The sequence below is a fragment of the Hippocampus bargibanti genome, linkage group LG19, assembly GCF_051943395.1.
Source record: "Hippocampus bargibanti isolate YZ-2025 linkage group LG19, ASM5194339v1, whole genome shotgun sequence".
In the NCBI taxonomy this organism is placed as follows: domain Eukaryota; kingdom Metazoa; phylum Chordata; class Actinopteri; order Syngnathiformes; family Syngnathidae; genus Hippocampus; species Hippocampus bargibanti.
The window spans coordinates 4,035,259-4,062,500 of record NC_142752.1 but is presented as its reverse complement, the minus strand read 5'-3'; the positions used below and the strand labels follow the sequence as shown (position 1 = coordinate 4,062,500).

The following is a 27,242-nucleotide window of genomic DNA, read 5'->3' as shown; positions in this document are numbered from 1 at the left end:
CACACAACGTGCCCGTGTACATGTTCGCTTTGGTAATGCTGCAAAAAGCACCGCTTTTGAGTCGAAGATCAAAATAAGGGGTTGAATTGCTGCTTGTTGCATTGAACAGATCAGCAATTTCTCACAAATGTTTGAAATCCATTTGATACATTTGACAAAATTGATTTTTGATTTTATTTCCTATGGAGGGTTGCTCAGTATAACTAAATGAATATGATGATAAAATGAGAAATTGAATGTATTATTATTATTATTATTACTATTATTATTATTATTACTATTAGTATTATTATTAATAATAATAATACATTTAATTTCTAAGCGCCATTCAAAACTCTCAAGGTCACTTTAAAGTCACAGGATAAGTTTTTCTGTGGGTGAGCAGTGGCAGCCACACTCGTCAGCGTTCATTCATGGCTTGAATAACTAGTAACTCAAATAGATAATAGAACTCAAATAGATAGCAAGCTAGCTAACAGATAGCTAGCTAGGCCTTCACTCAACCCGGAAGTAAGTCAGATAGAAAGCTAGCTAGTTAATAGACAGCTAATAGATAATAATAATAATAATAATAATAACAATAATAATAATAATAACAGTAATAATAATAATAATAACAATAATAATAATAATAATAAATAATAATAATAATAATACATTTCTAAGCGCCTTTCAAAACTTTCAAGGTCACTTTACAGTCACAGGATACGTTTTTTCTGTGTGTGAGCAGCGGTGAGAATCAACGTATTACACACACACACACACACACACACACACACACACACACACACACACACACACACACACACACACACACACACCTTCCTGTTTGAACGTTTTTGTGAGGTCCGGGTAACTCCAGATGAGGAGTGAGGACCACCTTTTCTGATAAGTTTAGAGAAGAACTAGTGTTACATTTGTACACTAGATGCCCCCCCCCCCAACTTCTTTCTAGACCCTCTAGAAGCCTTTGGAATAAAAAAAACCTGTGAGGGCCAGTCAAAAGGTCTTCACTTGTCAAAAATGTCCTCACTACGTATGGTATAAAATCATCGTGGTCCTCACAAGAATACTCATACAAAGACACACTCACACTTCACATCCCCATTTTTTTGAAACACCTGACCTAAAAATGACCCGCCCATCTTTCTTTTCCTTAGTTCCGATGTGTTTCTGCCCTTTTTAGTCGGTGTGGTGTGTCTGTGTCTGTGTGTTTGGCATCCATGCTCCCTCACATGGGGGCGCGTGTTATGCAACAGACTCTCTTATGGCACCCAAAACGTGTTGTCACTCGTGGATCTTCCATCGAGGAGGAAGAAGCGTCTGTGGGTGGGGTTATTTTTATTTTTTTTCTCATGGTTCAAAATAGATTCCGAGTGAATTAACATGAATTAAATTCAAGGTTGGCTAAGTTTTAAATTAAACCCAGGCTGAATTTTGCTCCTTTTTTGGGGTGGGGAAGTTCAACCTCAACTACTACGTACCTCCACTTACGAAATGAATTGGTTCTGTAAGAAATTTCTTAACTCATTCACTGACATTCACCAATTTATTCGGGAATTGAAAATATGACGTAGAGCGCCATTCCCGAATTTGTTCGGGTTTTGTTTTTTTCATGCTTTGGTGCCGATAAAGCGCTGGCCAGACCTCTGGCTATGTTTTTCCATTTCCTTTTTTTCCCATGTTAGCGCTTTGTTCTCGCTTCAGCTATTGTTAAAGCGCGATATAAACCAATATGTATGTATTGCATTGTATTTTGGACATCCGCCCCCATTTCAAGCTCAGATTACTCCATACCCATATCATTTAGGAATTAAGTTCTTTTCTCATGAAAGAAGAGAATCTAAAGTTTCTTATGCTGAATTGAATCTTTATGTAGTCCTAAAACTCAATATTCTGTAGGTCCTGGAATTTGAGTGAAAATGACAAAAACCCTGGCACTGGAGTGGACACATTTTCGCATGTCTGGCGTTGAATGAGTTAATTTGAACATTTTTGTAAGTAGAGACGCATTTTTCATGTAAATGCACTAATCTGTTCCAAGCACCTCAAAATTCAGACATAAATGTATTTTAAAACATACAAAATGCATCAAAATATAAAAAATACAATCATATTATTGCGCAATAAATAAATGTTGTACATCGTGTAAAAAAACAAAACAAAGAATAGAGCAAAGAATCTTTTGCCGCTTTTTTTTTTTTATTACTTCTACAGGTTCTCTCTTTTTAAAAACATATCCAAGGATATTTGCTTTTGTCTGCTTTTTTTTAACAATTCTTTGAAAATATCCAAGGCAACCATGAGTATAGTGAGCCACCATCCAACAGATGAACGAACACGTTTTCTGTGTGATTCTCAATTACGTAAATCCATCAGAAATGCCCCGTGGCCCGAGAGCCGCATGACCATCACCACACATATCTGGATATATTTTTGACACATATGGTCGAGGTCTCTTTTAGCCAATGGGATGGCAGGAGGATAATCTGTAATAGCCAATGACAACGCAGCTGCAAGGATGTTGCCTTCAGGAGCCGACCACCCAGTATTTGTCCTTTTTTGTATCTTGAAATTTATTTCATAACAAGAGGCAATATTTTCCTGTTGAGGCATTTCATAATTTCAAATGAAGATATTGAAAGCTATTATTATTAAATATTACTCTTATTCATATTTAATAGAATTAGTCATCTATTAGCTGGCTAGCTAACTTGATCTGAGTTATTCCCGGTTGAACAGGGTCACCGTTGCTGGCTACGTAGCTAGCTATCTATTTGCTATTTATTAGCTGTCTAACTAGCTAGCTAGCTAGCTATCTATTAGTCATCTATTAGCTCGCTAGCTAATTTGATCTATTTGAGTTATTCCCGGTTGAACGGGGTTACCGTTGCTGGCTACGTAGCTAGCTATCTATTTGCTATCTATTAGCTGTCTAACTAGCTAGCTAGCTATCTATTAGTCATCTATTAGGTCGCTAGCTAATTTGATCTATTTGAGTTATTCCCGGTTGAACAGGGTCACCGTTGCTGGCTACGTAGCTAGCTATCTATTTGCTATCTATTAGCTGTCTAACTAGCTAGCTAGCTAGCTATCTATTAGTCATCTATTAGCTCGGTAGCTAATTTGATCTATTTGAGTTATTCCCGTTTGAACGGGGTTACCGTTGCTTGCTAGGTAGCTAGATATCTATTTGCCTACTATTAGCTGTCTAACTAGCTAGCTAGCTAGCTAGCTAGCTATTAGTTATCTATTAGCTAGCCAGCTAACCTGATCTATTTGAGTTATTCCCAGTTGAACGGGGTCACCGTTGCTGGCTACCTAGCTAGTTATCTATTTGCTATCTATTAGCTGTCTAACTAGCTAGCTAGCTATTAGTCATCTATTTGCTAGCTAGCTAACTTGATCTATTTAAGTTATTCCCGGTTGAACGGGGTCACCGTTGCTGGCTACCTAGCTAGTTATCTATTTGCTATCTATTAGCTTTCTAACTACCTCGCTATCTAGCTAGATATTAATTATCTATTAGCTAGCTAGCTAACCTGATCTATTTGAGTTATTCCCGTTTGAACGGGGTCACCGTTGCTGGCTACCTAGCTGGTTATCTATTTGCTATCTATTAGCTGTCTAACTAGCTAGCTAGCTATTAGTTATCTATTAGCTAGCTAGCTAACCTGATCTATTTGAGTTATTCCCAGTTGAACGGGGTCACCGTTGCTGGCTACCTAGCTAGTTATCTATTTGCTATCTATTAGCTGTCTATCTAGCTTGCTAGCTATTAGTTATCTATTAGCTAGCTCGCTAACTTGATCTATTTGATTTCTCATGTGTGTCTCCCCTGAAGAGAGCCGGTTTCCCGTTTCCCCGACGACAGCGCGTACGCGGTGTTGCCGCCGCAGGTCGACGGCGACAGCCATGATGTCTTCGAGAGCCACGTGATGGTGGCCCGGGGTCAAGTGAGACCCTTGTGCCGCGAGGACATGCTAATGTACAGGGAGTACGTGAGGAATAGATACATGTGAAGCACGCTCGGAGGACAGCAATATATTTATTTATTATTGTTATTATTATTATTTGCTTTTCATTAGATTCTTCCTATGGATGATGTTTCCGCTGTTGTTGTTTTTTTTAGGTTTATTTTAAAACGTGATGTCATATTTTTTTTAAATAGAGCTGTCTTTTAAGGTGCATTCATTTTTAATAACTATAAGAAAAAATACAAATAAAATCTCTAAAGCCATAAAAATATACAACCAAGAGTCAATTTCGAGTGTTCAATCAGCCTGCCATGAATCTTTTTTTTTAATGTGGGAGGAAACCAGAATACCCTTACAAACCCCACACAGTCATGGGACGAACTTGCAAACTCCACACAGGAAGGACGGAGCCGGAATCGAACCCTGAACCTCTACAATGTGACGCCGTCGCGCGCTAGGAATTGCTCAGCAGGATCCACAGGTACAAATTTCCATGGCAGCTATATAGCAATAGATAGAGGGCTCTAGCTAGCTAGCAGATAGAGGGCTCTCGCTAGCTAGCAGATAGAGGGCTCTAGCTAGCTAGCAATAGATAATGGGCTCTAGCTAGCAAGCAGATAGAGGGCTCTAGCTAGCAAGCAGATAGAGGGCTCTAGCTAGCTAGCAGATAGAGGGCTCTCGCTAGCTAGCAGATAGATAGTGGGCTCTAGCTAGCTAGCAGATAGAGGGCTCTCACTAGCTAGCAGATAGAGGGCTCTCGCTAGCTAGCAGATAGAGGGCTCTAGCTAGCTAGCAATAGATACTGGGCTCTAGCTAGCTAGCAATAGATAATGGGTTCTAGCTAGCTAGCAGATAGAGGGCTCTCGCTAGCTAGCAGATAGAGGGCTCTCGCTAGCTAGCAGATAGAGGGCGCTAGCTAGCTAGCAATAGATAATGGGCTCTAGCTAGCTAGCAATAGATAATGGGCTCTAGCTAGCTAGCAATAGACAATGGGCGCTAGCTAGCAGATAGAGGGCTCTAGCTAGCTAGCAATAGATAATGGGCTCTAGCTAGCTAGCAATAGATAATGGGCTCTAGCTAGCAAGCAGATAGAGGGCTCTAGCTAGCTAGCAGATAGAGGGCTCTAGCTAGCAGATAGAGGGCTCTCGCTAGCTAGCAGATAGAGGGCTCTAGCTAGCTAGCAATAGATAATGGGCTCTAGCTAGCAAGCAGATAGAGGGCTCTAGCTAGCTAGCAGATAGAGGGCTCTCGCTAGCTATCAATAGATAGATGGCTCTCGCTAGCTATCAATAGATAGAGGGCTCTAGCTAGCTAGCAATAGCTATATGGCGCTAGCTAGCAGAGATAGCTGTAGCTAGCATGGATTAATGTTACTTGTTCTTTGCAGAGGATAAACCATATATGTGAAGATTTTTCAATTTTCAATTAGACGTCTTGCTCATCTTATTTTTTTATTGCATTTTTAAATTACAAATATACTGTATATACACACACACACACACACACACACACACATCCCTTTCCCCTGTTGTCTGAAGTGACACACTTGCAATTTTTCTTTTCATATGTCAAGAGAATGGCCCAACAAAAAAAGGTACATGATGACCGAGCGGCTCTCGCAGCCTCGTGAGCAACGGAGGCGGAAAGGAAAGGCCGGCGACGGCGGCACGTGACCGCCGAGGATTGTCTGCATTTCCTCATTTCTCAACAAAGGACAAGTAAGCAAAAACACAAGTTGGCATGACGTTACAATACAGCTGTAACTACTACGACGTCCCATTCATTAAATTAACCGACGAAAATTTGGTATCATACGTTGCACTACATGCTAGCAAATGGCACTTGTATGACAGTGTTCAGAGGAACACATATAGAAAGACAATATAACAATCTTCAAGTGTGTATATTATTTATCCTCTGCATCGAATCTTACATCAGGTTACTGTTAAACTGCAAATACCGTAAAAACCGCAACATGAAAATGTGGTTCGAATAATCTGATTCTGGCTAGGCGAACATAATATCGAGAACAGATGTCATGATTACGCGACACAAGCCCGGCAAGCGTAGCGTTGAATAAATTCGGAAGAGCACTACTCTCTGTTTGGACTGCGGCTTGTTTGTAAAAGGGGACGCCATTTGGCCGGAGCTAATAATAGCCTTTCATTGTAGAGTTGTAACTGGACTCCAGCACTCGGGCGTCGGCCAGCGCACCTGCGGAAGGAAATGAGTGTCGGATGCGGCCCTACATCTAAAAGCTCTGGTGACCTGGGAGTCCAAGGTTTGCGTCACGTATTTGGAGTGAGAGATAATCTCCCAGCTGTCCGGTAGGTTGGGAAGGAGGTGGGTGGGTGGGGCGCTGACGCAGGTCTTTCCTGAACTTCGCGACACCTCACCCCGTGTAAATTGAGTTTGTTTCGACATGTTTGTTTTGTTGTCGCGCTACCCGCACTTTTTTGTCGGAATTTTTAGATTTTTTTTTTTACTCATTCACTGCCAGACGAAAAACGTATCGACTCCAGTGCCAGGGTTTTTGTCATTTTCCCTCAAATTGCAGGATCCGCTAAATATTGAGTTTTAGGACTACATAAACATTCAATGCAGTGTCAGAAACTTTAGATTTTCTTCTTTTATTCGAAAAAAAAGAGTTGATTCCTAAGTTATATGGGTCTGGAGTTATCTTAGCTTGAAATGGGGGCAAGTGTATAAAATACAATACATACATATTTATATAGCGCTTTAACAACAGCTGAAACTGTAAGCAAGCGCTAACATGGACAAAAGGCAAATGCTACCCTCTCGTGGAAGGGAAAAACATTGCCAGAGGTCTGACCAACGCTTTATCGACACCCCCTGCAAGAAAAACCAAAACCCGAACAAATTGTCTGGGTGGGTTTTTCTACGGGTACTCCAGTTTCCTCCAACATTCCAAAAACACACATAGCAGGCTGATGGAACACTCAAAAATAGTCCGTAAATGTGAGGGTGAGCGTGAATGGTTGTTCGTTTCTGTGAGCCCTCTGATTGGCTGGGAACCGGTTCAGATCTGGGTGGATTTTCTACGGGTACTCCAGTTTCCTCCAACATTCCAAAAACACACATAGCAGGCTGATGGAACACTCAAAAATAGTCCGTAAATGTGAGGGTGAGCGTGAATGGTTGTTCGTTTCTGTGAGCCCTCTGATTGGCTGGGAACCGGTTCAGAGTGTCCCCCGCCTAGTGCCCGGAGACACTTGGGATATGGATGGATCAACCTGGTCGTGTATCTTTTTGCAATGTAGAATGAAATCAGAGTACCCGGGGAAAACCCACATGGGAATCGAACCCTGCACCTCGGTTGATCCTCCCGTCTTTTAATATTCTTATTTATAATAATAATAATAATAATAAATTTCATTTCTAATCGCCTTTCAAAACTCTCAAGGTCACTTTACAGACTTTACAGTCACAGGATCAGTTTGTCTGTGGGTGAGCCGTGGCAGCCACATGCGCCAGCATTCACTCAACCCAGAAGTAACTCAAATAGATAGAGAGCTAGCTAATAGATAGCTAATAGCTAGTGAATTGATAGCTAAGCTAGCGAGTAGATATCTATTTGCTAGCAAATAGATAGATAATAGCTAGAAAATAGCTAGCTATTAGTTAGTATTAGCTAGCCAATCGATAGCCAACATATACCTAGCTAGATAGCAAGCCAGCTAGATAGTGAATGGATAGCTAGCTAGATAAAACCTCTCTTGCTACATAGACATCGATTGGAGGTACAATATCTAATAATAAAAATAACAACAACACTAATAATAATGATAATGATAAAATTTCTTATGATTATATATTATATTATTAATATTTCTTCCCTTTTAGAATTAATTCAATTTATTTTTGGCGGCTTTTTTAGCTCTGTGTATGAACGCATACACTTCAAACGATCAAGAAGGAGCAGCGAAAGGTCATACATGAGCCGTTTGTCAAAATGGTGACACTTTTGCAAGTTGTTGTTGTTGTTACATCTGCTCATAAGCGCACACACGTGCCGTGAAGCAATCATCCGCTTTTTAACCTCCCGCAATCAGCGGCCTGGCGCCACTTCTGCTTTGAACAGGCTCCACCGTGACCCATTTCATGCCACACGTGTTTGCCGCCACTTGTGTTATAAAACGGCGACGAAAAGGAGATTATGTTATTTGACCCTTGTTTCGTCGACGGTTAGGATGCACGTCGACGGGCCGGGAGCCTCGGTCTCCTTAACGTGCCTTTATGAGCAAATTTGAGGTCATCGGGACTTCAGTCTGTGTATTGCCATTCCTGGTTGATGTTTTCTGTCAAACTAAACATCAAATAAAAGAGGATTACAGGTGTTGAAAGACCCTTCATTCCTTAATTTGAGTGTTCTAACTAGCTAGCAATAGATGGATGGAAAGATGGATTGATAGATGGATAGATAAATAGCCCTAGCTAGCTCAATCTAGCATTGGATAGAGCTAGCTCTAGCTAGCAATTGTTAGATGGCTTTAGCTAGCAATAGATGGATGGCTCTCGCTAGCAATAGATGGATGGCTTTAGCTAGCAATAGATGGATGGCTCTAGCTAGCAATAGATGGATGGCTCCAGCGAGCAATAGACGGAGGGCTCCAGCTAGCAATAGATGGATGGCTCTAGCTAGCAATAGATGGATCGCTTTAGCTAACAATAGATGGATGGCTCTAGCTAGCAATAGATGGATGGCTTTAGCTAGCAAATTGATGGATGGCTCTAGTTAGCAATAGATGGATGGCTCTAGCTAGGAATAGATGGATCGCTTTAGCTAGCAATAGATGGATGGCTCTAGCTAGCAATAGATGGATCGCTTTAGCTAGCAATAGATGGATCGCTTTAGCTAGCAATAGATGGATGGCTCCAGCTAGCAATAGATGGAGGGCTCTAGCTAGCAATAGATGGATCGCTTTAGCTAACAATAAATGTATGGCTCTAGCTAGCAATAGATGGATCGCTTTAGCTAGCAATAGATGGATGGCTCTAGCTAGCAATAGATGGATGGCTCTAGCTAGCAATAGATGGATCGCTTTAGCTAGATGGATCGCTTTAGCAAATAGATGGATGGCTCCAGCTAGCAATAGATGGAGGGCTCTAGCTAGCAATAGATGGATCGCTTTAGCTAGCAATAGATGGATCGCTTTAGCTAGCAATAGATGGATGGCTCTAGCTAGCAATAGATGGATGGCTTTAGCTAGCAAATTGATGGATGGCTCTAGTTAGCAATAGATGGATGGCTCTAGCTAGGAATAGATGGATCGCTTTAGCTAGCAATAGATGGATGGCTCTAGCTAGCAATAGATGGAGGGCTCTAGCTAGCAATAGATGGATCGCTTTAACTAGCAATAGATGGATGGCTCTAGTTAGCAATAGATGGATGGCTTTAGCTAGCAATAGATGGATGGCTCTAGCTAGCAATAGATGGATGGCTCTAGCTAGCAATAGATGGATCGCTTTAGCTAGCAATAGATGGATGGCTCTAGCTAGCAATAGATGGATCGCTTTAGCTAGCAATAGATGGATGGCTCTAGCTAGCAATAGATGGATGGCTCTAGCTAGCAATAGATGGATCGCTTTAGCTAGCAATAGATGGATCGCTTTAGCTAGCAATAGATGGATGGCTCCAGCTAGCAATAGATGGAGGGCTCTAGCTAGCAATAGATGGATCGCTTTAGCTAGCAATAGATGGATGGCTCTAGCTAGCAATAGATGGATGGCTTTAGCTAGCAATAGATGGATGGCTCCAGCGAGCAATAGACGGAGGGCTCCAGCTAGCAATAGATGGAGGGCTCTAGCTAGCAATAGATGGATCGCTTTAGCTAGCAATAGATGGATGGCTCTAGCTAGCAATAGATGGATGGCTTTAGCTAGCAATAGATGGATGGCTTTAGCTAGCAATAGATGGATGGCTCTAGCTAACAATAGATGGATGGCTCTAGCTAGCAATAGATGGATGGCTTTAGCTAGCAAATTGATGGATGGCTCTAGTTAGCAATAGATGGATGGCTCTAGCTAGCAATAGATGGATCGCTTTAGCTAGCAATAGATGGATGGCTTTAGCTAGCAATAGATGGATGGCTCTAGCTAGCAAATTGATGGATGGCTCTAGTTAGCAATAGATGGATGGCTTTAGCTAGCAAATTGATGGATGGCTCTAGTTAGCAATAGACGGATGGCTCTAGCTAGCAATAGATGGATCGCTTTAGCTAGCAATAGATGGATGGCCCTAGCTAGCAATAGATGGAGGGCTTTAGCTAGCAATAGATGGATGGCTTTAGCTAGCAAATTGATGGATGGCTCTAGTTAGCAATAGATGGATGGCTCTAGCTAGCAATAGATGGATGGCTCTAGCTAGCAATAGATGGTCGGCCCTAGCTAGCAATAGATGGAGGGCTCTAGCTAGCAATAGATTGAGGGCTTTAGCTCGCAATAGATTGAAGGCTCTAGCTAGCAATAGATTGAGGGCACTAGCTAGCAGTAGATAGGTGGCTCTCGCTAGCAGTAGATAGGTGGCCCTAGCTAGCTAGAAATAGAGAGATAGCTGTAGCTAGCAATAGAGAGGTAGTTGTAGCTAGCAATATGGAGGTAAATATCTCTAGCTAGAGATAGCTAGCTAGCTGCGACCTTAAAGTCATTTTTTGTATAGGTTTTTATAAAGTACAATATTCTCAAGTGCTATTTGTTGTATTTAAAAATAAATAAACGGTAAGGAGGCTTTAGGGAGGCACGTAAGGGGGGGGGGGGGTTTCTGTAAAAGATAGAACCAATTAATGGACTTCCATTAAAGTCAATGGGGAAATATGTTTGGATCTTGAACTCTTGAATAACAAAGATAGTAATGGAACAATTGAAATTCTCCCATTACCAGGATTGAATACTCTGTTTACTTTTCCAGTCGTTCAAATATAATCTCCACTACACTGTATGTCTTCATAGCCAGGAACTGTCAGATGCTCAGGGGATTGTAAGCAGACCGAGTGTGTGTCAATGAATCCCCTTTGTTGCACTTGCACTCCTCGCAGCAGGTTCCTCACGGCACGTGGCCGGCACATGGCTAAATGCTCGCTTTTGTATATTTTCACGAGCCTTGAGATTTAATCGTCTATTTGGCTTCCTTCTATGTGGCTCCTCTTTAGTGAGTCACTCGCCGCTTTATGCGAGTGGCTCGTTCGGTTGTCTGATCCCGCGCCACCCCATCCATCTCCGTCTTCTTCATCCTCCTCTTACTCAGAGAACAGCTGGCCAAACAGCTGTTGCTTGGAAACCATTAAGTGGTTACCCGTAGTATTTGTATGTTGTGTTCAAGGTCCCTCTTTAGCGCTGCCATTATTGTGTGTGAATATCTATCTATCTATGTGTCGAGATATCTAGCTATCTATCGATGGCAGTGTAGCTATCAATGGATAGCTACATCCAGCTATCTCTAGCTAGCTATATTTAGTGCAAATCTCTGTGTTGTGTCAATTAGAATGTTTGCTCTGTTTTACAGAGTCCCATTTTGTTTTGGGTTAATAAAAAAAATGCACATGGGTTTGGCATGGGGTGGCTGGAACGAATTAATGACATTTCTATTTATTTCAGTGGGGAAAGATGACTTGAGCTACACGTGCTAGCTATCTCTAGATAGCGATGGATAGCTACTTGTATCTCTAGCTTCCAGCTAGAAATAGATAGCTGCTTCTACCTATATCTAGCTAGCTATTCTTTAGCTAGTGATAGATAGCTAGCAATGGATAGCTATCTCTCGCTAGCGATACATAGCTATTTGTAGCTAGCTATCGAATGATTGCCAGCTAGCAATAGATAGCTACTTATAGCTATCACTAGCTTGTGATAGATAGCTAGCGATAGATTGCTATCTCTCGCTAGGGATCTCTAGCTTGTAATAGATAGCTATCTATAGATAGCTATCTCTAGCTATAAATAGATAGCTACTTCTAGGTATCTCGAGCTAGCTACTTCTAACTATCAATAGATAACTATCTCTATCTATCTCTACCTAGAGATAGATACATAGCTATCTATAGCTAGTGATAGATAGCTATCTCTAGCTAGCTATCTTGAGCTAGAGATAGATATATAGCGATAGATAGCTATCTATATATAGATAGCTATCGCTAGATAGCTATAGATAGCTATCTATACATAGATAGCTCTCTCTAGCTATTTATAGATAGCTACTCTTAGCTATCTCTAGCTAACTACTTATAGCTAGCAATAGATAACTATCTCTAACTAGCTATCTCTACCTATAGATAGATAGCTATCTCTAGCCAGCAATAGATAGCTATCTCTAGCTAGCTATCTTGAGCTAGAGATAGATATATAGCGATAGATAGCTATCTATATATAGATAGCTATCTCTAGATAGCTATAGATAGCTATCTATACATAGATAGCTCTCTCTAGCTATTTATAGATAGCTACTCTTAGCTATCTCTAGCTAACTACTTATAGCTAGCAATAGATAACTATCTCTAACTAGCTATCTCTACCTATAGATAGATAGCTATCTCTAGCTAGCGATAGATAGCTATCTCTAGCTAGCTATCTTGAGCTAGAGATAGATATATAGCGATAGATAGCTATCTATATATAGATAGCTATCTCTAGATAGCTATAGATAGCTATCTATACATAGATAGCTCTCTCTAGCTATTTATAGATAGCTACTCTTAGCTATCTCTAGCTAACTACTTATAGCTAGCAATAGATAACTATCTCTAACTAGCTATCTCTACCTATAGATAGATAGCTATCTCTAGCTAGCGATAGATAGCTATCTCTAGCTAGCTATCTTGAGCTAGAGATAGATATATAGCGATAGATAGCTATCTATATATAGATAGCTCTCTCTAGCTATTTATAGATAGCTACTCTTAGCTATCTCTAGCTAACTACTTATAGCTAGTAATAGATAACTATCTCTAACTAGCTATCTCTACCTATAGATAGATAGCTATCTCTAGCTAGCGATAGATAGCTATCTCTAGCTAGCTATCTTGAGCTAGAGATAGATATATAGCGATAGATAGCTATCTATACATAGATAGCTCTCTCTAGCTATTTATAGATAGCTACTCTTAGCTATCTCTAGCTAACTACTTATAGCTAGCAATAGATAACTATCTCTAACTAGCTCTCTCTACCTATAGATAGCTATCTCTAGCTAGCGTTTGATAGCTATATCTAGCTAGCGATAGATAGCTATCTCTAGATAACTACTTCTAGCTAGCGATAGATCAGAATCAGAATAATAAAGCCTTTTAATAGTGGAAAGTTGCAAAAATGTGCCCCCGTGCCTTGAGTTTGACACCATGCACCATCCAAATGTCCGCCGTGCGTCTGCCAGAGCGACATCCCATCAAATGCCTTCAGAGCGTGGAAACAAAAGCCCCACCCTGCACATTTAGACTCCTCCCCCTTGCCTCGGTTGACGTCACGCCATCTTAAAGCTGTCCCTTGAGCGAGTCCTCCCCTGGCCGCTTGTCGCTCTTCTGCCGTCCTTCGCCAATGGTTCTTCACACCGCTTCTGCCTCGGGTGTGCGTCCCACGTGTAGGGAGCACGGCCGCCGCGTCGGCCACCGCCAACATCCGCCGCTGCCTGCGTGGAAGTGGGGATCGCCACTGCGCGTCCAGAAAGGTACACTCCATTTTATTATTATTTGTTTTATTTTATTTCCCCAAGAGTACATAACTATTCATAATGCTCAAGTAGATTTTTGAAAGGGGCTCAAAAATGAGATGATTAACCACATTTTGTTGAATGTATGTCCATTCAGAAAGTTAGTGAGATACTGATTCAGCACCCTGGAGAGCTCCTTACCCCTTATGCATGCAGCAACTTCAAATTAGTGAGATACCGATTCAGCACCCTGGAGAGCTCCTTAGCCCTTATGCATGCAGCAACTTCAAACTGAAACTTAAACTTTTCAAAATTGATTCATTTTTCATATTTTTTTGCGTGTGCTTGGAATAATCAATGACTTGTGATAAATAACACATTTATTTTTATTGAACTGCCAAAAAAAGCGTCTCAGTATGTGCATGTTAAGAGACAAGCATCTGGTGCTAAAAATATGCATTGTATGAATGCATCAATGTATTGTTTGAATCCTAATAATAATAATTATAATAATATTGATAATACATACATAATAATCCTCTATCACATATATCAGATAACAAATGCAGTAATATTGTATCCACTCTAGGAGTCAATTTTTCTAATATGTTGGATGAATGTTGACACAGTCCAAGTATCAATATTGGCGGAAACAAATTGGATGTGATTGGTTACAAAAATAAAACAATTAATTTAAAAATATCGAAATATTATGAAAAACGGAGAGACAAGAATCCGTATTGGCGATCTTGAGCGTCAGAATATGTTGAATTAACTCATTAACTGCCATTCATGGATTTATTCGGGAATTGAAAATATGACATAATAATAATAATAATAATAATAATAATAATAATAATAATAATAATAATAATAATACATTTCATATCGAAGCACCTTTCAAAACTCTCAAGGTCATTTTATAGTCACAGGATCGTTTTTTCTACGGGTGAGCAGCGGCAGCCACACGCGCCAGCGTTCACTCAACCCGGAAGTAACTCAAAAAGATAGAAAGCGAGCTAGCTAGCGAAGAGAAAGCTACTAAAGATAAAACATAGTAGAGCGCCATTCCCGAATTTGTTCGGGTTTTCTTTTTTTTCGGGTGCTGATACAGCGCTTGCCATGTTTGTTTTTCGTTCCACAAGGAGGCAGCATTTCCCCTTTTTTTCCATGTGAGCGCTTTGTTGCAGCTTCAGCTGTTGTTAAAGCGCTATAGAAATCCGTATTGTATTGTATTTTGTACAGCTGCCCTCATTTGAAGATCAGATAACTCCAGACCGATATAACTTAGGAATTAACTCATTATTTTCTGATTAAAGAAAATAGTCGAAGGTTTCTTACGCTGAATTGAATATAGATGTAGTCCTAAAACTCAATATATTCTGAATCCTGGAATTTGAGTGAAAATGACAAAAACCCTGACACTGGAGAGGACATATTTTTGCACCCGTCTGGGAGTGAATGAGTTAAAAGGACTCCCGGTATGACGATTCAATGTCGGGTTGTTGTTTGTTTCACCCTGTCAGGTTAGTTTCGTCTTATGTTTTACTCGTGGTTTTGTTTACTACTTTGGACCTATTTGTTGGGACGTCTTAGTTGATTGAGATTTTATTTCCTGCTGTCTGGCAGTGAATGAGTTAAAAAAACAGGGTGTAAAAAAGCAACGTGGAACATTTTGGTTTTAAGAAAGAGAAGGATTGATAGAAAATAAAATGTCTGTCTGAGGCAGGGAAGGGTCTGTATTGATCCCCTGTTTTTTTTTTCTTCCGCAGGAGAGCAAAGAAACCTCCCCCGTTCCTGATGAACGACACGGCTCAGCCGCCGCCGGCGAACGACTCGTCGTGGACGGATTCGGATCTCAACGGCACCCTGGCGCTCTCCTCCGGCGTCCCGCTGTCCTTCGCCGTCAACCCGTGGGACATCATGCTATGCATGTCGGGCACGGCCATCGCTTGCGAGAACGCCATCGTGGTGGCCATTATCTTCTACACGCCTACGCTCAGGACTCCCATGTTCGTGTTAGTCGGCAGCCTGGCCACCGCTGACCTCCTGGCCGGCGTGGGGCTTATCCTCAATTTCGTTTTTCAGTACGTGGTCTCCTCGCAGACCGTCAGTTTGGTGACGGTCGGCTTCCTGGTGGCCTCCTTTACGGCGTCCATCATCAGCCTGCTTGCCATCACAGTGGATCGCTACTTATCGCTCTACAACGCCCTCACTTACTTTTCGGAGAAGACCCTACGCTGGACCCACGCCATGCTGCTGGCCACTTGGGGCGTGTCCCTCCTCTTGGGCCTTCTACCCGTGCTAGGTTGGAACTGCTTGGACCGACCGGAAACGTGTAGCATCGTACGGCCGCTAACCCGCTACAACGTGATGCTGCTAGCCGCCGCCTTCTTCGTTATCTTCGCCCTCATGCTGACGCTCTATTTTAAAATCTGCAAAATCGTGTGCCGCCACGCGCACCAGATCGCCTTGCAGCAACATTTCTTCGCCGCCTCGCACTACGTAGCCACTAAAAAGGGCGTGTCTACGTTAGCCATCATCCTGGGGACTTTCGGAGCTAGCTGGTTGCCGTTCGCTGTCTACTGCCTCGTAGGCGAGCGGCATTACCCGTCGGTTTACACGTACGCCACTTTGCTGCCGGCTACTTATAATTCCATGATCAACCCCATCATCTACGCCTATAGGAACGCCGAGATCCAGCGTTCTATCTACTTGCTACTGTGCGGATGCTTTCGAGCTAACGCCGCCTATCGCTCCAGATCGCCTAGCGATGTCTGAGCGAAGAACAAAAAAAAAAAAAACAGTCGCCATCATATGAGATTAAAGTTCCATCAAAAGTCAAAATATTCAGATATTTAAACTGGAACGTTACAAGGAGAAATTGACATTTTATAAAAGTCTCCTGACCCATTTTTTGTCATCGTTCATAACATATTTATTTAACCCTCATATAATGTTGAAAATAAAATCACATTGATTATTTTGTGGGGCATTTTTACCCGTATGTAAAAATCTAGACAAAAACAATCAAATAATGAGTGACGTATGTTGGATCGGATAGATTGTACCTTTATTCATCTCGCAGTGGAGAAATTTACATTTCACAGCAACAAAGTTATAAGAGGAAAGGAAAGAAGGAAGTAGAAAAACAAAATACAGGAGCTGCTGGAAAGGCAGCCACTCTCACGGCGCCATCTTGAAGTAAAAAAACAAACAACTAAATAACAAATATTATGAAGCCACAAAGAGGCATTCATTCTTCAGCACTTGCTGTACCCTCTTTGTGACATGAAGCAGTTCTAGATGAAATAGGAGAGGATGCTACGTATAAACATATTTGAAAATAACATATTTTCTATCCCTTTCTGATATTTTAGAACTGTTTATAAGTTAAATGAAGAGAATATCCTGTGCTTTAATCAACACAAAAATGGAAACGGGTCAAATTAACATAATATGAGGGTTAAAAAAAACATTTTAAGTCACATTTTGGGTAAAATGGATATCAGCACTTTAAACTCAACACGAGTTCTGGAAGGAACACTTTGAACACACAAAAAAAGGACTGAGAAAAAAAAACTTCATCTGTGAATGTACCTATAAAGTTGCACTTTATATAAAGCCAGTTTTTTCTTTTATTTTGAAATGCCAAAGCAGTATTATCAAGTATTGTGTGGTGTGATGTGACCTTTTTCTATTATTTTGAATGTTTTGTGTCTTTCACTGTGTTTTCTACTGGGGGGGGGGGGAGGTGTTAAGTGTCCTTGAGAGTTTTGAAAGGCGCTTATAAATGAAATGTATGATTATTATTATTTAAAAAAAAAAACTAAAACATAGAATAAAGTGCTACAAAGGCAAAAAGGTTCACGTGTGAAGCGCCTCCTTTTTCTGTTCCTTTCCAACTCACTTTGATTACGTGGCTGCCCGTGTTTGACGAAGCTAATGGCACATTGACGGCGCAAAGTGCTTGTCTGCAAAAAAAAAAAAAAAAAAAAGCTTCAGTTTCCACACAGAAGACACATTTCGAGCATGTTTACTTTTTCACTGTACGGGGTTTTGTACGCACGTGTCTTTGAAAACGTGACTGAGGGAACTTTTTCTACTTTGGGGGGGGGGGGGATATTAAACATGTAACTTTGAGACATAAAAGATTAAAATTGGAACATTATGTTTAAAAAAAATGTTGCTGTCGTCAGACTGTTCCATTAAACCGACGCCTCCGGACAAGTTGTGTCCTTAATTTGTAAAATGACTTCAAATGACTTCTACTGAGCGTATTTTACAAATATTCCACCACATATAGCTATATTTTACATTTTAAGACTCGCACTGAATATTCAGGAAGTCTTGTTTTCGAGTTGACGATGCCTCACGTGACGTCACTGAAGGAACACCCCTGACCGAGAAAGCGACACACAATGCATTTTGGGTACTTTGTTTGGTCTGAAAACTTCGTGTTGATCCGTGTTGATGGCGAAATTAGAAGAAAAACACATAAATAATGCGATGGTGAATGGTTGTGTGTTGCACCAAGACTACTATTTGATACTAGTTGACACAAATTGCCAGAAGACAAATCAATGCATTTCCAACGGAGCTTGGGCGCCATCTTGTGTATTTTCTGGGACGCTACACATCAGTCCAAATGCCATCGACGGCTCAAATTGACATCGGAGGACTCCTTTAATCGATTGCAAACATTTATGCTTTCCTCTTCTGAACTATTTGAATCATATTCATAACTGGACAAGAAAGCATCTTCTCCTTTTTTATTTTTATTGTTTTTTTATTTTCTTTCTTCCTTTTCTTCCGTTTCTTCCTTTTTTTCTTTTTTTAATTTTTTCTTTCTTTTTTTCTTTTCCTTTGTCTTTTATTATGAGTTATTTTGTTATTGTTTTATTATTTTATATTAGGATATTTAATGTATTTTTGTTTATTCATTTTTTTTCTTCCTTTTCTCTTTTTTCTCCCTTTTCTTCCTTTTTTTTTTTTTTTTTTTTTTTTTTTCTTCTTTCTTTTTTTTCTTCTTCCTTTTCTTTTATTATTATGAGTTTATTTTGTTATTATTTTACATTAGTATATTTAAATATCCATTATTTAATATAGTATGTATGATGTATATTATTTTATTATTATGATTTTTGTACTGTATATTGCATCAGTATACTCTACTAACAGACAATTTTAGGTCATTTGTAATAAAATATTTTGTAGCCTTCAGTGGAGTGAAAGAATGAATTATTGTGAGATGATATTGAATTAATATTGTCGCTCACTGGATGCAACAGTTCACCTGTTTAAATGATATAAAGAGACTACAATCACACCACCCAAATTATAAATCGAGTTCATTTTAAACAGAACATACAATATGGACGTAATTAAACGATTTCAATTGAAAACAGACCTCGAGACTTGCTATTGCGTAATTCGAGATGTGGCTCGAAACGTGTCTTTGTCACTTTTGGGTTGGTTACCACGGAAACGCAATGTGATGCCGGGGAGACATGCCTGACTGGCTTGATGGTCAAGCGTTTTTTTTTTTCGAGCAGATTGTGAGTGGGTGCCTGATGATCGGCCGGAGACACTTCTGAGGATTGTCGGGCAATGTGAGTGACGATACAATAACTACTGTGTTGTCCGTAGAAGTAAGTAGTCGACACAGCCTTGTTTTGTGGAATAAAAAAAACGGCGCCAAGTTATAGCATTCTAGAACTTTCCCCAGAAATAATGACAATCTTTTTGACATGGTAAATAAAAGTAAACAACCGCGATGATGTGAGGTAAGGATGGCAAGGGGAGACCTTAATATAACGAGAAACCAGTTGTTTACGGAAGTGACGCCACGAATCAAGTGATTTTTTCTCGCTGGTAGGCTAAAAGCAACAATGGCGAGTATGGACAAAGCGAATTACTGTAGCATGAAATCTGAACAATGCTCCAATTATGTGTGAAAGCTACCGTTAGAAGTTCGAGAGAAGATACTTTGAGAAGCTGGGATATCGTGACGGTACTTGTAACTAACTAGTTTGAAGGCCTATGAGTCCCTCAAAGCTTATGAATACATAGAAAGCGCACACGTGTATCCAGTGTTTTATTACAACGTTTAACAGTCGCCGTGTTGTTTTTTGAAGATAGAGTTGTAGTGTCTGTTGTATAGTTTGAATCATATTTAATCATTTGAAAGGGAACATACTATGTCAGTTGTGGTAAGTCATTAAACCAACTTGGAATGCAAATTTAAAAGAGCACAGCATATCAGAATCATCTTTATTGCCAAGTATGTAGAACACACAAGGAATTTGTTTCCGGTAGAACACGCTTAGATTCTTAAAATTTTTAACACGCTCCATGGCTCTCTCGACATGAATCCCCTTCTTCTTGAACAATGTTACTGGTACAGTTAGATAGTCCCAGCAGAATTGAGGCAGCGGTGTTCGTTTCTTGCTGGATCCTTACTGTCGTCTGCCTGTCATCTTCCTGAAGCTCGCCGATACCTTTTCTTTAAATTATCAGCAGTTAACATGGCTGACGTTTTATACAACCACACACGATATCGCTATTGTACTAAAATGCAAAGACTTTCACTAATCAAAACCGAAAATGAAACGCATAAGCTTACAAAACAATGATAGCACTTGCTAACTACTCGGCTTTCTGCCTACCGGAAGTTAGCGGCCGATCACGTGATCATAACAAATTACGACACGCTGGCATCTCCTAATGATTTTTGGAAGTCTGAATGCAAGGTTTTATTTTCAATCTTTACAGCAATTCCCACAACTTAAACGAGCATTATTTTTTTTCGGTCCAAGCAAGAAGGTTAGTTATGTTCACCACATTTCTTTCCAGGAACCAATAGCTCCACTACCATGTCAGCATGACCCAAAAGGACGGCTAGAGCAAGCCATGGTTGCACCTCTGTTGATCACTCGTCTAGCAGCTAAGGTACGATTAAATGTCATTAACGGGAGAGTGAGTCACACAAGTCACTTTGACCTGCTCGATTTTTAAATGCCTTTTCGGCATTAGCATATCCGTAATTTGCGTTATGAGCGTTTTGCTCACACTTGGTTATGAAATAGGGGATAGTCACGTATTGGAAATGTATTTACGCTTCTTTTTGAGCCCAAAGTAGCTGGATGTTAGCATAGAAACTACTAGCATATTTGTATTTTTTTTTTCCAAAAACTAGCAAAACTTAAAGTAAGAATGTTAGCACATCAGTGGTTTCTACCAATATTATCTACATTAAGACCACATTTATTTTTTTTAATTTATTTTAAACTTAAAAACTACGATCTCGCTACTCGTGTTTTCTGAAGTAGCTAGCATGCTTGACGCTAACATAAGTCACTTTCGTTTGCTCGATTATAAATGCCTCACCCTTTCGACATTGTCATATACACCGTTTTGCTCCCATTATTATTATTATCATTATCATTATTATTATACATTTCATTTATTGCTTATGAAACCGAAGACAGTCACCCATTGGAAGTGTATTTCTGCTGTGCACCTTTTTTGCCCCCAGTGCGGTGTTGCTAGATGTTAACATTCAAAATGTTAGCAGTGTTTTTTTCCATTAACTATTAAAAAAAAAAATAAGCTAAACGTGTTAGCATACCACATTGTTGCAACATTATTACATGTACTGTATTCATTTGAAAAAAAACAATGTTTTATGGAGTTGCTAGCATGCTTGATGCTACCATTCCAAAATTCAAATCAGAGAGAATCAGAAAGCCTTTAGTAGTCAAGCAGTGGGAGAATGTGCAAATTTTGCAAAGTACTAAATGCCAATTTTTCAACAGAGCTAACCAGTCTACGACCATTGCAGAAGTTTTCTGCCAAGCTGTGATGTGACATCGGCCAATTCTGGAATGTTGTACCCCAATTTGGTCCTATCGATTGTAACGGAAAGAAGCAACTGTTGCATGTCAAACGTAAGTTTTGAATAGACAAAATATCAAATCTTTATGGGTAAGATGCTAATTTATGTATCCTTCACAACGGTTGCTCTAACAAGTGATGAGGGGGTTGCTGAGTAGTTTACAATGTAGGGAATAATGATTGTGGACAACATGCTCGACGAGTGCAATAACATAGTAATATAAATGAACATAACCACTGCATCATTTTTGCACTTTCCTACTAATCCATGACTACATTATTTGTACATTTTTTGTATAATTTCCAACTAAAGTATTACATTTGTGGAACTAGCTAACTAACTGTATCGTTTATTGTACAATCACACACATTTTTGTGCAATTTGCATCAAAACCTGAATACAAAACCACCACTGACCTTCTTATTTGCAATCTCCAAAGAAATTACCATTTAAAATATATATTTTTTCAAATGTGTACACACTTTATTAATAACACAATCATAAAAAGATTGTCAACTTTCTTTCTGAAATACTTTATTCTGCTACAAAATGGAGAATTCCTTGTGTGTCGAGAATACATTTTTTTAAATAACTAAACTTCACTTTTTTTAACATTTAATCACACAATATCTTTTTGTGCAATGCTTAAAACAGTACTTGACATTATGTATGGAATCACTGCATTAAGAGGCCAAATAAACGTCTTTTTTAAACACAAAATGTAGACTGTCTTTCTAACAAGTCCCAAAATAAATAACAAATCTGCTGTTCATCTCATTCTGCTTGCCAGTAATCTTTTATCTTCCAGATGTTGCCCGTTTACTTCTTTTTTTTTCCTGTAGAAGCAGTGAGTCATGTAATGAACCCTGCTTTACAGAAAAATACCTTTTAATGCCAAACAGAATACTGTCATTTTCTTTTAACTTAAAATACTCTGGAGGGAAATCATAAATGCCAGACGAGAATATCAGAGCACTTATGAGTCAAGCCAGGGTAATATCTATCCTCCATTTTTTCGCCTCTTTCTTTTTAAATGGCAGCTGTGGCTCCAACTGTAATTTTCATCATCAGGAATCAATAAATATACACACATAAGGTTATTACAGAAATAATTCAATTAAATCATACAATGATATGCATAGAAATCAATTATTGCATGTTATGTGTGTAGATGTAATTGGAAAAGATGCTTTTATTTTGACGAGAAGCATATTTACGTGGTATTAAAAAAAAGGACATTAATTTTGCTTGATGACAAAGAGCATACGTGGATGTTAAATGGAATAAAAATAAGGCAGTAGGCACATAAACGATGAGTAGCACCCAGTTTGGTCAGTAACCTAGCAGCAGGATTTCCGTGAAATCATTAAAAGGAAGAGAAAAAAAAAACAGTTGGATAGTTGCGATTATTATGTCATCAAGAGTGTTGGTTGTGCTCGTAGATGAAGAGGTAGTAGAAGAAAGCGCAGATGGCCAGCAGAGCCACTGACAGCAACGTGTTCTTCCTATTCTGCTGTCGTAAAAGATGCAACTCTTTGTCTAGGGAAAGAAAACATTTCAAGGGCTTGTTAATTTACATGAATCAGTACAATTGTGGAAAATTAAAATAATAGGAAGGAATTTTTTTGCAAACCTAAATGTTGCATCCTTTCTGTTGTGACTGCTATATGTTTTTCCAGTTTTTGCCTGTGGAAAGAGGATAGAAATAAACAAGTAAACATCAAATTAATTATCCATCCGACTTTTCTGTTCCGCTTTTATCTGTACAAAGATTGCTAGGTGGTGTTGCAGCCTATCCCAGCTGTCTTAAGGCAGTTGGAGAGGGACACCCTGAACCGGTTGCCAGCCAATCGCATATGAATATTTGAAATTTGAAGAATTGCTGACACTTTTCTCTTCTAATCCAGTGCCTTTCAAAATATCACATTCTTGGAACCTTATAGGCGTACAAAGTGTATATTATTGTCACCTCTCATCTTCAGACAGTTTCTCTTTTCTGCTTCTGAAATCTGACTTTTCCAGGTTGTCTTGGCAACGTGCACGCCGCTCCTCCAAGCGGTCGATCTGCATTCATTTGTTCATAATAACTGTTGTTGTTATTATTTATTTGGCATTAAACATCATTTTAGCAAATAAAAGCATTCAACAAAGTTCAGTTAAGAATGTACTGTTACCTCACTGGCCACGCTGATGTTCTCCCGTCGTTTGTCCTTCGCTTTTCCCATCTTTAAGATCTAAAAACTGCATTAAGTATACATTCAAGACGCGTTTCTAAGAGCATGACGAAGCCGGAAGTGATTTTCTTCTTCGGTACTTTCACTATCGAATATACTCCGCCTTCCTTGCTGTCGTGCAACGATACGTAGTTGTGTCCGCCATATTGAATGTGTGACGAATCAATTCATAGGTGCTGCTTGTTACCCATACAAACTTTATTTATTTATTTATGCTGGTCATTTGTTGCTCTTCTTTAGCAGGATACCCTGAAAATGCGTTTAATCTGTTTTAGGGTTGCAATTTTTTGAAAATTTGGGGAAATGTTGCTATTATGAACCGTATTTTTCGTTGTTTTGAAAAAAAAAATGGCTTCAACGACTATTCTTCTGCTAACACAAAAATATATTAATCTTATTCGTTATACAGTATATTTCTTTGCCTTTGGTTGCTGGATTTTATTTTTCATAAATCAGTGTGTTCTATTCCTTGCACTCTGCCGCCATCTTGTGACAATTATTTTCTTCTTCCACGTAGTTCGTTTAACGGTTGACAAACCATCGATTACATCCTCCAGCGACACCTACCGAAACTTGTTTCAAAGTGCCTTTACTAAGTGGACTATTTTTATGATATATTTGCAAATGGAATTCGTTTGACGAGTAAAACAGTTTTGTTTAAAAGAACAACAAACGATAATATTTTTAGCAGACCTTTTGAGACAGGTAGGCATTTACAAATTGCTCACGGCAGTTTCTAATATGATTAAAAACATTACGCGTCTGCGGCCAAACGAGAGAGCATAAATAGCTCTTCTCTCTTTACAAAACGTCCCCCTTCACCTTTTATAACCACAAAAAAAGGGGTAAAATGCCTCTTTTTGTTAACCGTGACCAAATATTTGCGCATCAGGTGCACCTACTGGAGCACAAATTAAGAGTAAGTACTTGTAATGGCAGGGAAATGTTTCAAGGCCTGTGGGTTTCCGTTTTAGGTTAATATCAATAAAATATTACTATTGTTTTTACGCTAAAGAGGAACGAATACTTGAATTGTTTTGGAATTAATTTTCATACAATTAAACAATTAAAAATTAATTTTTCTTCTCTTGGCTCATTTCTGATTATTCAACCGGCACTTAAAATTTAAAGTTATTATAATAATATAATTGTATTAATTGTATAATCTTATCTTATTTCTGTCTGAAGTCTGTTTTTTTTCTTCTTTTAAGCAAATAAAAATGTGACGGTTGCAAATTGGGTCACTTGTAATGAAAAGCTCCAATACGTGAAATATTCCAGAATCTGCTGTACAGCTCACCAGCGTTTAAAAACGCCAAGCCATGATTCGTCGATATACATATCTTTCCTCCACCAGTTGAATGACTTCCCAGCAGGAGAAGAATTCGCTCTTTGGTAATTAAATCATTTTTAATCTGCTCTCACAAACAAACACATTTTAAATCAACCTCTGATGTCACAATAGCTTCTTCGCCAAATTCACCTGGAAAATGAGGCCACAAGTGTGACGTAGGAAAGAGCCGCAACCGTCTTCGCTTTGGGTAAGTCTTCAATAGATCACATGCTTCCAAATGTACTCTGCAAATGCATAAGCGGAACGGTCGCAGCTTGGAATTGAAGCGGATTGACGTGGGGCGGGAGATGTGAGACAATCAAATATCACGTGTCATCAAAACCATTGGTGAGTATGCATTTTGTTGTAAATTGCGTTAAGGGTTTGTATAAGTTGTCGCACGAGTCATTTATTACAAAAAAAAAAATATGACAAGTGGAAGCGTTGGCGAAGAAGCAAATAGTGATCCCAGCGTCTTTTGCTATTTCTTCTTTGACAGTCCACAATCCTTGTTGGCACCATACTGCCTCCCTCAGGTCAATCATGGTACTGAAACAGGCATCAGTCACATTAATACAAGTAAAAAACTACTATACTGTTTGACCCCGAAACGGAAGAAACCCATTTTCAGACATAACATTAGATTTTTATTAATTCAAGCAAACTGTAACAGTTACATAAGTTACATGATATTGATCATATCCTTTTTTTTTTTTTTTGCTTCCAAATCAGGCTTTCTCTTCACTTCTCCCTCCCCAAACAAAGACAGCAAATTCATACAAGCGCAGGCAAGTAAGTAGTAACAGCACAATACATTCATCAACTCAATGACACATTTGGACAATAAGGCAAGTCGAAAGAAATAAACGGACAGACAGAAATGATGGCTGAGGTTGTTTTTTTTTGTCACCAAAATGTCTTCCGCAGGTTGTAAAACCAAACGAGGTAAGGCCTCTCGTTACGCAGTAAAGGGAGGAGATCTGTTTGTATGTGATAGAAAAGCTGCCTTCGTTGATGTCGTACTTCACTCGGAATCTCTGCATACTTCTTATAAACAGGGACATCCATTTCATGACAAGCCTTCATACTGGTTGAAGGCGTATTTTAAAAAAAATGGCTCAAGAGTTCTTCATTCTTGATATGGACAAAATCGGACACAGAATCTGGACAGACAGACAGTTCTGAGTTCTCTGGAGTTAAAGGTCAGTAGGTGGATGAACCTGATAACAACACACACATTGTTCCCAAGCAAAAAAAAAATAATAATTAAAAATGGAGGGTGGGGATTCAACATGCCTTCACTGGTTCCTTTTTTTGGGGGTGTTATTGATTGTGTTTGACGAAAACTGGTTCGTATGCCAAGATTATATTCTCGCGAATTTAAATTCGTAAAGCGAAAAGTTCGTTAGCTAAAGCGTTCGTAAGCTGAGGTATCACTGTATCTGAATTCACTTCAAACTCACATTTTTTTTGCCAATGTCTTTCAATATAGGCAGAAGATGGTTGTTCATCTCTGCGCGCCCTGTGATTGCTTGGCAACCGGTTCAGGGTGTCCCCCAGCCTACTGCCCGAAGACAAGAATCGGATATTGGATGGATGGCTGGAAAAAAAATGACAAACTCCGACACACACAGGTAGCCGACCATTTTTTTTTATCGGTTTTTCGAATTGCATATCAACACTTCATACGGGCCATAAATGGCCCTCCGTCCATAGGTTGCTCACCCCTGTTTGAACTGTAGAACAGGTAGGAGACAAAAACCACATGGCTCTTCAAGAAAACAACGACAAAAAAATTGTGTGCGGTCGTGCAGTAACAGAACAAAAAGATATTTTGGACCACTTGGAAGACGACAACGAGAGACACAAAAGTCGAAGGCTTTAAATCTGAAACAAGACCAAAAAAAAGTAAAAGTGAAGAGAGACAAGCAAGTGTCACTCCATCCAGTCGCCTTCGTCAAATTCGGACTCGTCCTCCGAGTCCGAGTACTCCACAGCGATACGGCGCGACAAGATGGTGGCCACGTCGTTGCCGACGCGTTCGTGTTTGGCCTCTTGCTCTCGCTGCTCCTCCACTTTTCGCAACTGGATACCTGGAAAGCGGGATAGAACGAATGAGAAACGAATGGTCGCCGTGTAGCAG

At 39.6% G+C, this 27,242-nt stretch overlaps 4 protein-coding genes and 2 long non-coding RNA genes across 10 annotated transcripts in view; 4 read left to right on the top strand and 2 right to left on the bottom strand.

Annotated features, from left to right (window-relative positions):
- Nucleotides 1–4,248, top strand: part of fig4a (FIG4 phosphoinositide 5-phosphatase a) — a 32,124-nt gene extending 27,876 nt beyond the window's left edge. The window contains exon 24 of the mRNA XM_089022636.1: nt 3,845–4,248. Within this exon, the coding sequence (XP_088878762.1) occupies nt 3,845–4,022 (178 nt within the window). The 3' untranslated portion in view covers nt 4,023–4,248. The remainder of the gene's footprint in view (nt 1–3,844) is intronic.
- A 66-nt stretch (nt 4,249–4,314) lies between these two features.
- Nucleotides 4,315–17,446, top strand: gpr6 (G protein-coupled receptor 6). 2 transcript variants are annotated; one of them, XM_089022642.1, is made up of 4 exons: nt 4,315–4,458; nt 5,551–5,695; nt 6,150–6,304; nt 15,408–17,446. In XM_089022642.1, exons 3-4 carry the CDS (start codon nt 6,204–6,206, stop codon nt 16,414–16,416), a joined length of 1,110 nt encoding a protein of 369 aa, XP_088878768.1. In that variant the 5' UTR covers nt 4,315–4,458; nt 5,551–5,695; nt 6,150–6,203; the 3' UTR covers nt 16,417–17,446. The 2 variants fall into 2 exon arrangements, with proteins under 2 accessions (XP_088878768.1, XP_088878769.1); XM_089022643.1 differs by lacking the exons at nt 4,315–4,458; nt 5,551–5,695 and adding an exon at nt 13,571–13,653 and having other exon boundaries at nt 6,259–6,304; nt 15,408–17,445.
- A 2,068-nt stretch (nt 17,447–19,514) lies between these two features.
- Nucleotides 19,515–22,778, top strand: LOC148883632 (uncharacterized). Of its 2 annotated transcripts, none has more exons than XR_016118539.1 (3): nt 19,515–19,648; nt 20,491–20,586; nt 21,453–22,778. It is a non-coding gene; the product is annotated as an uncharacterized LOC148883632 (long non-coding RNA). The 2 variants fall into 2 exon arrangements; XR_016118540.1 differs by having other exon boundaries at nt 19,524–19,847.
- A 135-nt stretch (nt 22,779–22,913) lies between these two features.
- On the bottom strand, nt 22,914–23,831 carry ccdc167 (coiled-coil domain containing 167). Its single transcript, XM_089022645.1, has 4 exons — nt 23,707–23,831; nt 23,502–23,596; nt 23,166–23,218; nt 22,914–23,071 (listed from the first exon to the last, which is right to left on the bottom strand). Exons 1-4 carry the CDS (start codon nt 23,755–23,757, stop codon nt 22,950–22,952), a joined length of 321 nt encoding a protein of 106 aa, XP_088878771.1. The 5' UTR covers nt 23,758–23,831; the 3' UTR covers nt 22,914–22,949.
- A 717-nt stretch (nt 23,832–24,548) lies between these two features.
- Nucleotides 24,549–25,907, top strand: LOC148883630 (uncharacterized). Its single transcript, XR_016118541.1, has 4 exons — nt 24,549–24,685; nt 25,048–25,161; nt 25,232–25,678; nt 25,832–25,907. It is a non-coding gene; the product is annotated as an uncharacterized LOC148883630 (long non-coding RNA).
- Nucleotides 25,719–27,242, bottom strand: part of wasf1 (WASP family member 1) — a 28,506-nt gene continuing 26,982 nt past the window's right edge. For 2 of the 3 annotated variants that reach the window (XM_089022639.1, XM_089022640.1), the window contains one exon: nt 25,720–27,192. In XM_089022639.1, coding sequence (XP_088878765.1) covers nt 27,035–27,192 — 158 coding nt within the window. In that variant the 3' untranslated portion in view covers nt 25,720–27,034. Of the gene's footprint in view, nt 27,193–27,242 lie in introns of all 3 variants that reach the window. The other variant, XM_089022641.1, reaches the window with a different exon arrangement.

Bases quoted from the DNA above. Each gene is read 5' to 3' on its own strand.
- gpr6 (XM_089022642.1), top strand. From the start codon at position 6,204: ATGAGTGTCGGATGCGGCCCTACATCTAAAAGCTCTGGTGACCTGGGA. The intron at 6,305-15,407 runs GTAGGTTGGGAA...TTTCTTCCGCAG, and splicing joins GATAATCTCCCAGCTGTCCG to GAGAGCAAAGAAACCTCCCC.
- ccdc167 (XM_089022645.1), bottom strand. From the start codon at position 23,757: ATGGGAAAAGCGAAGGACAAACGACGGGAGAACATCAGCGTGGCCAGT. The intron at 23,219-23,501 runs GTGACAATAATA...CTCTTTCCACAG, and splicing joins AAACTGTCTGAAGATGAGAG to GCAAAAACTGGAAAAACATA. The intron at 23,072-23,165 runs GTTTGCAAAAAA...TTCTTTCCCTAG, and splicing joins AGAAAGGATGCAACATTTAG to ACAAAGAGTTGCATCTTTTA.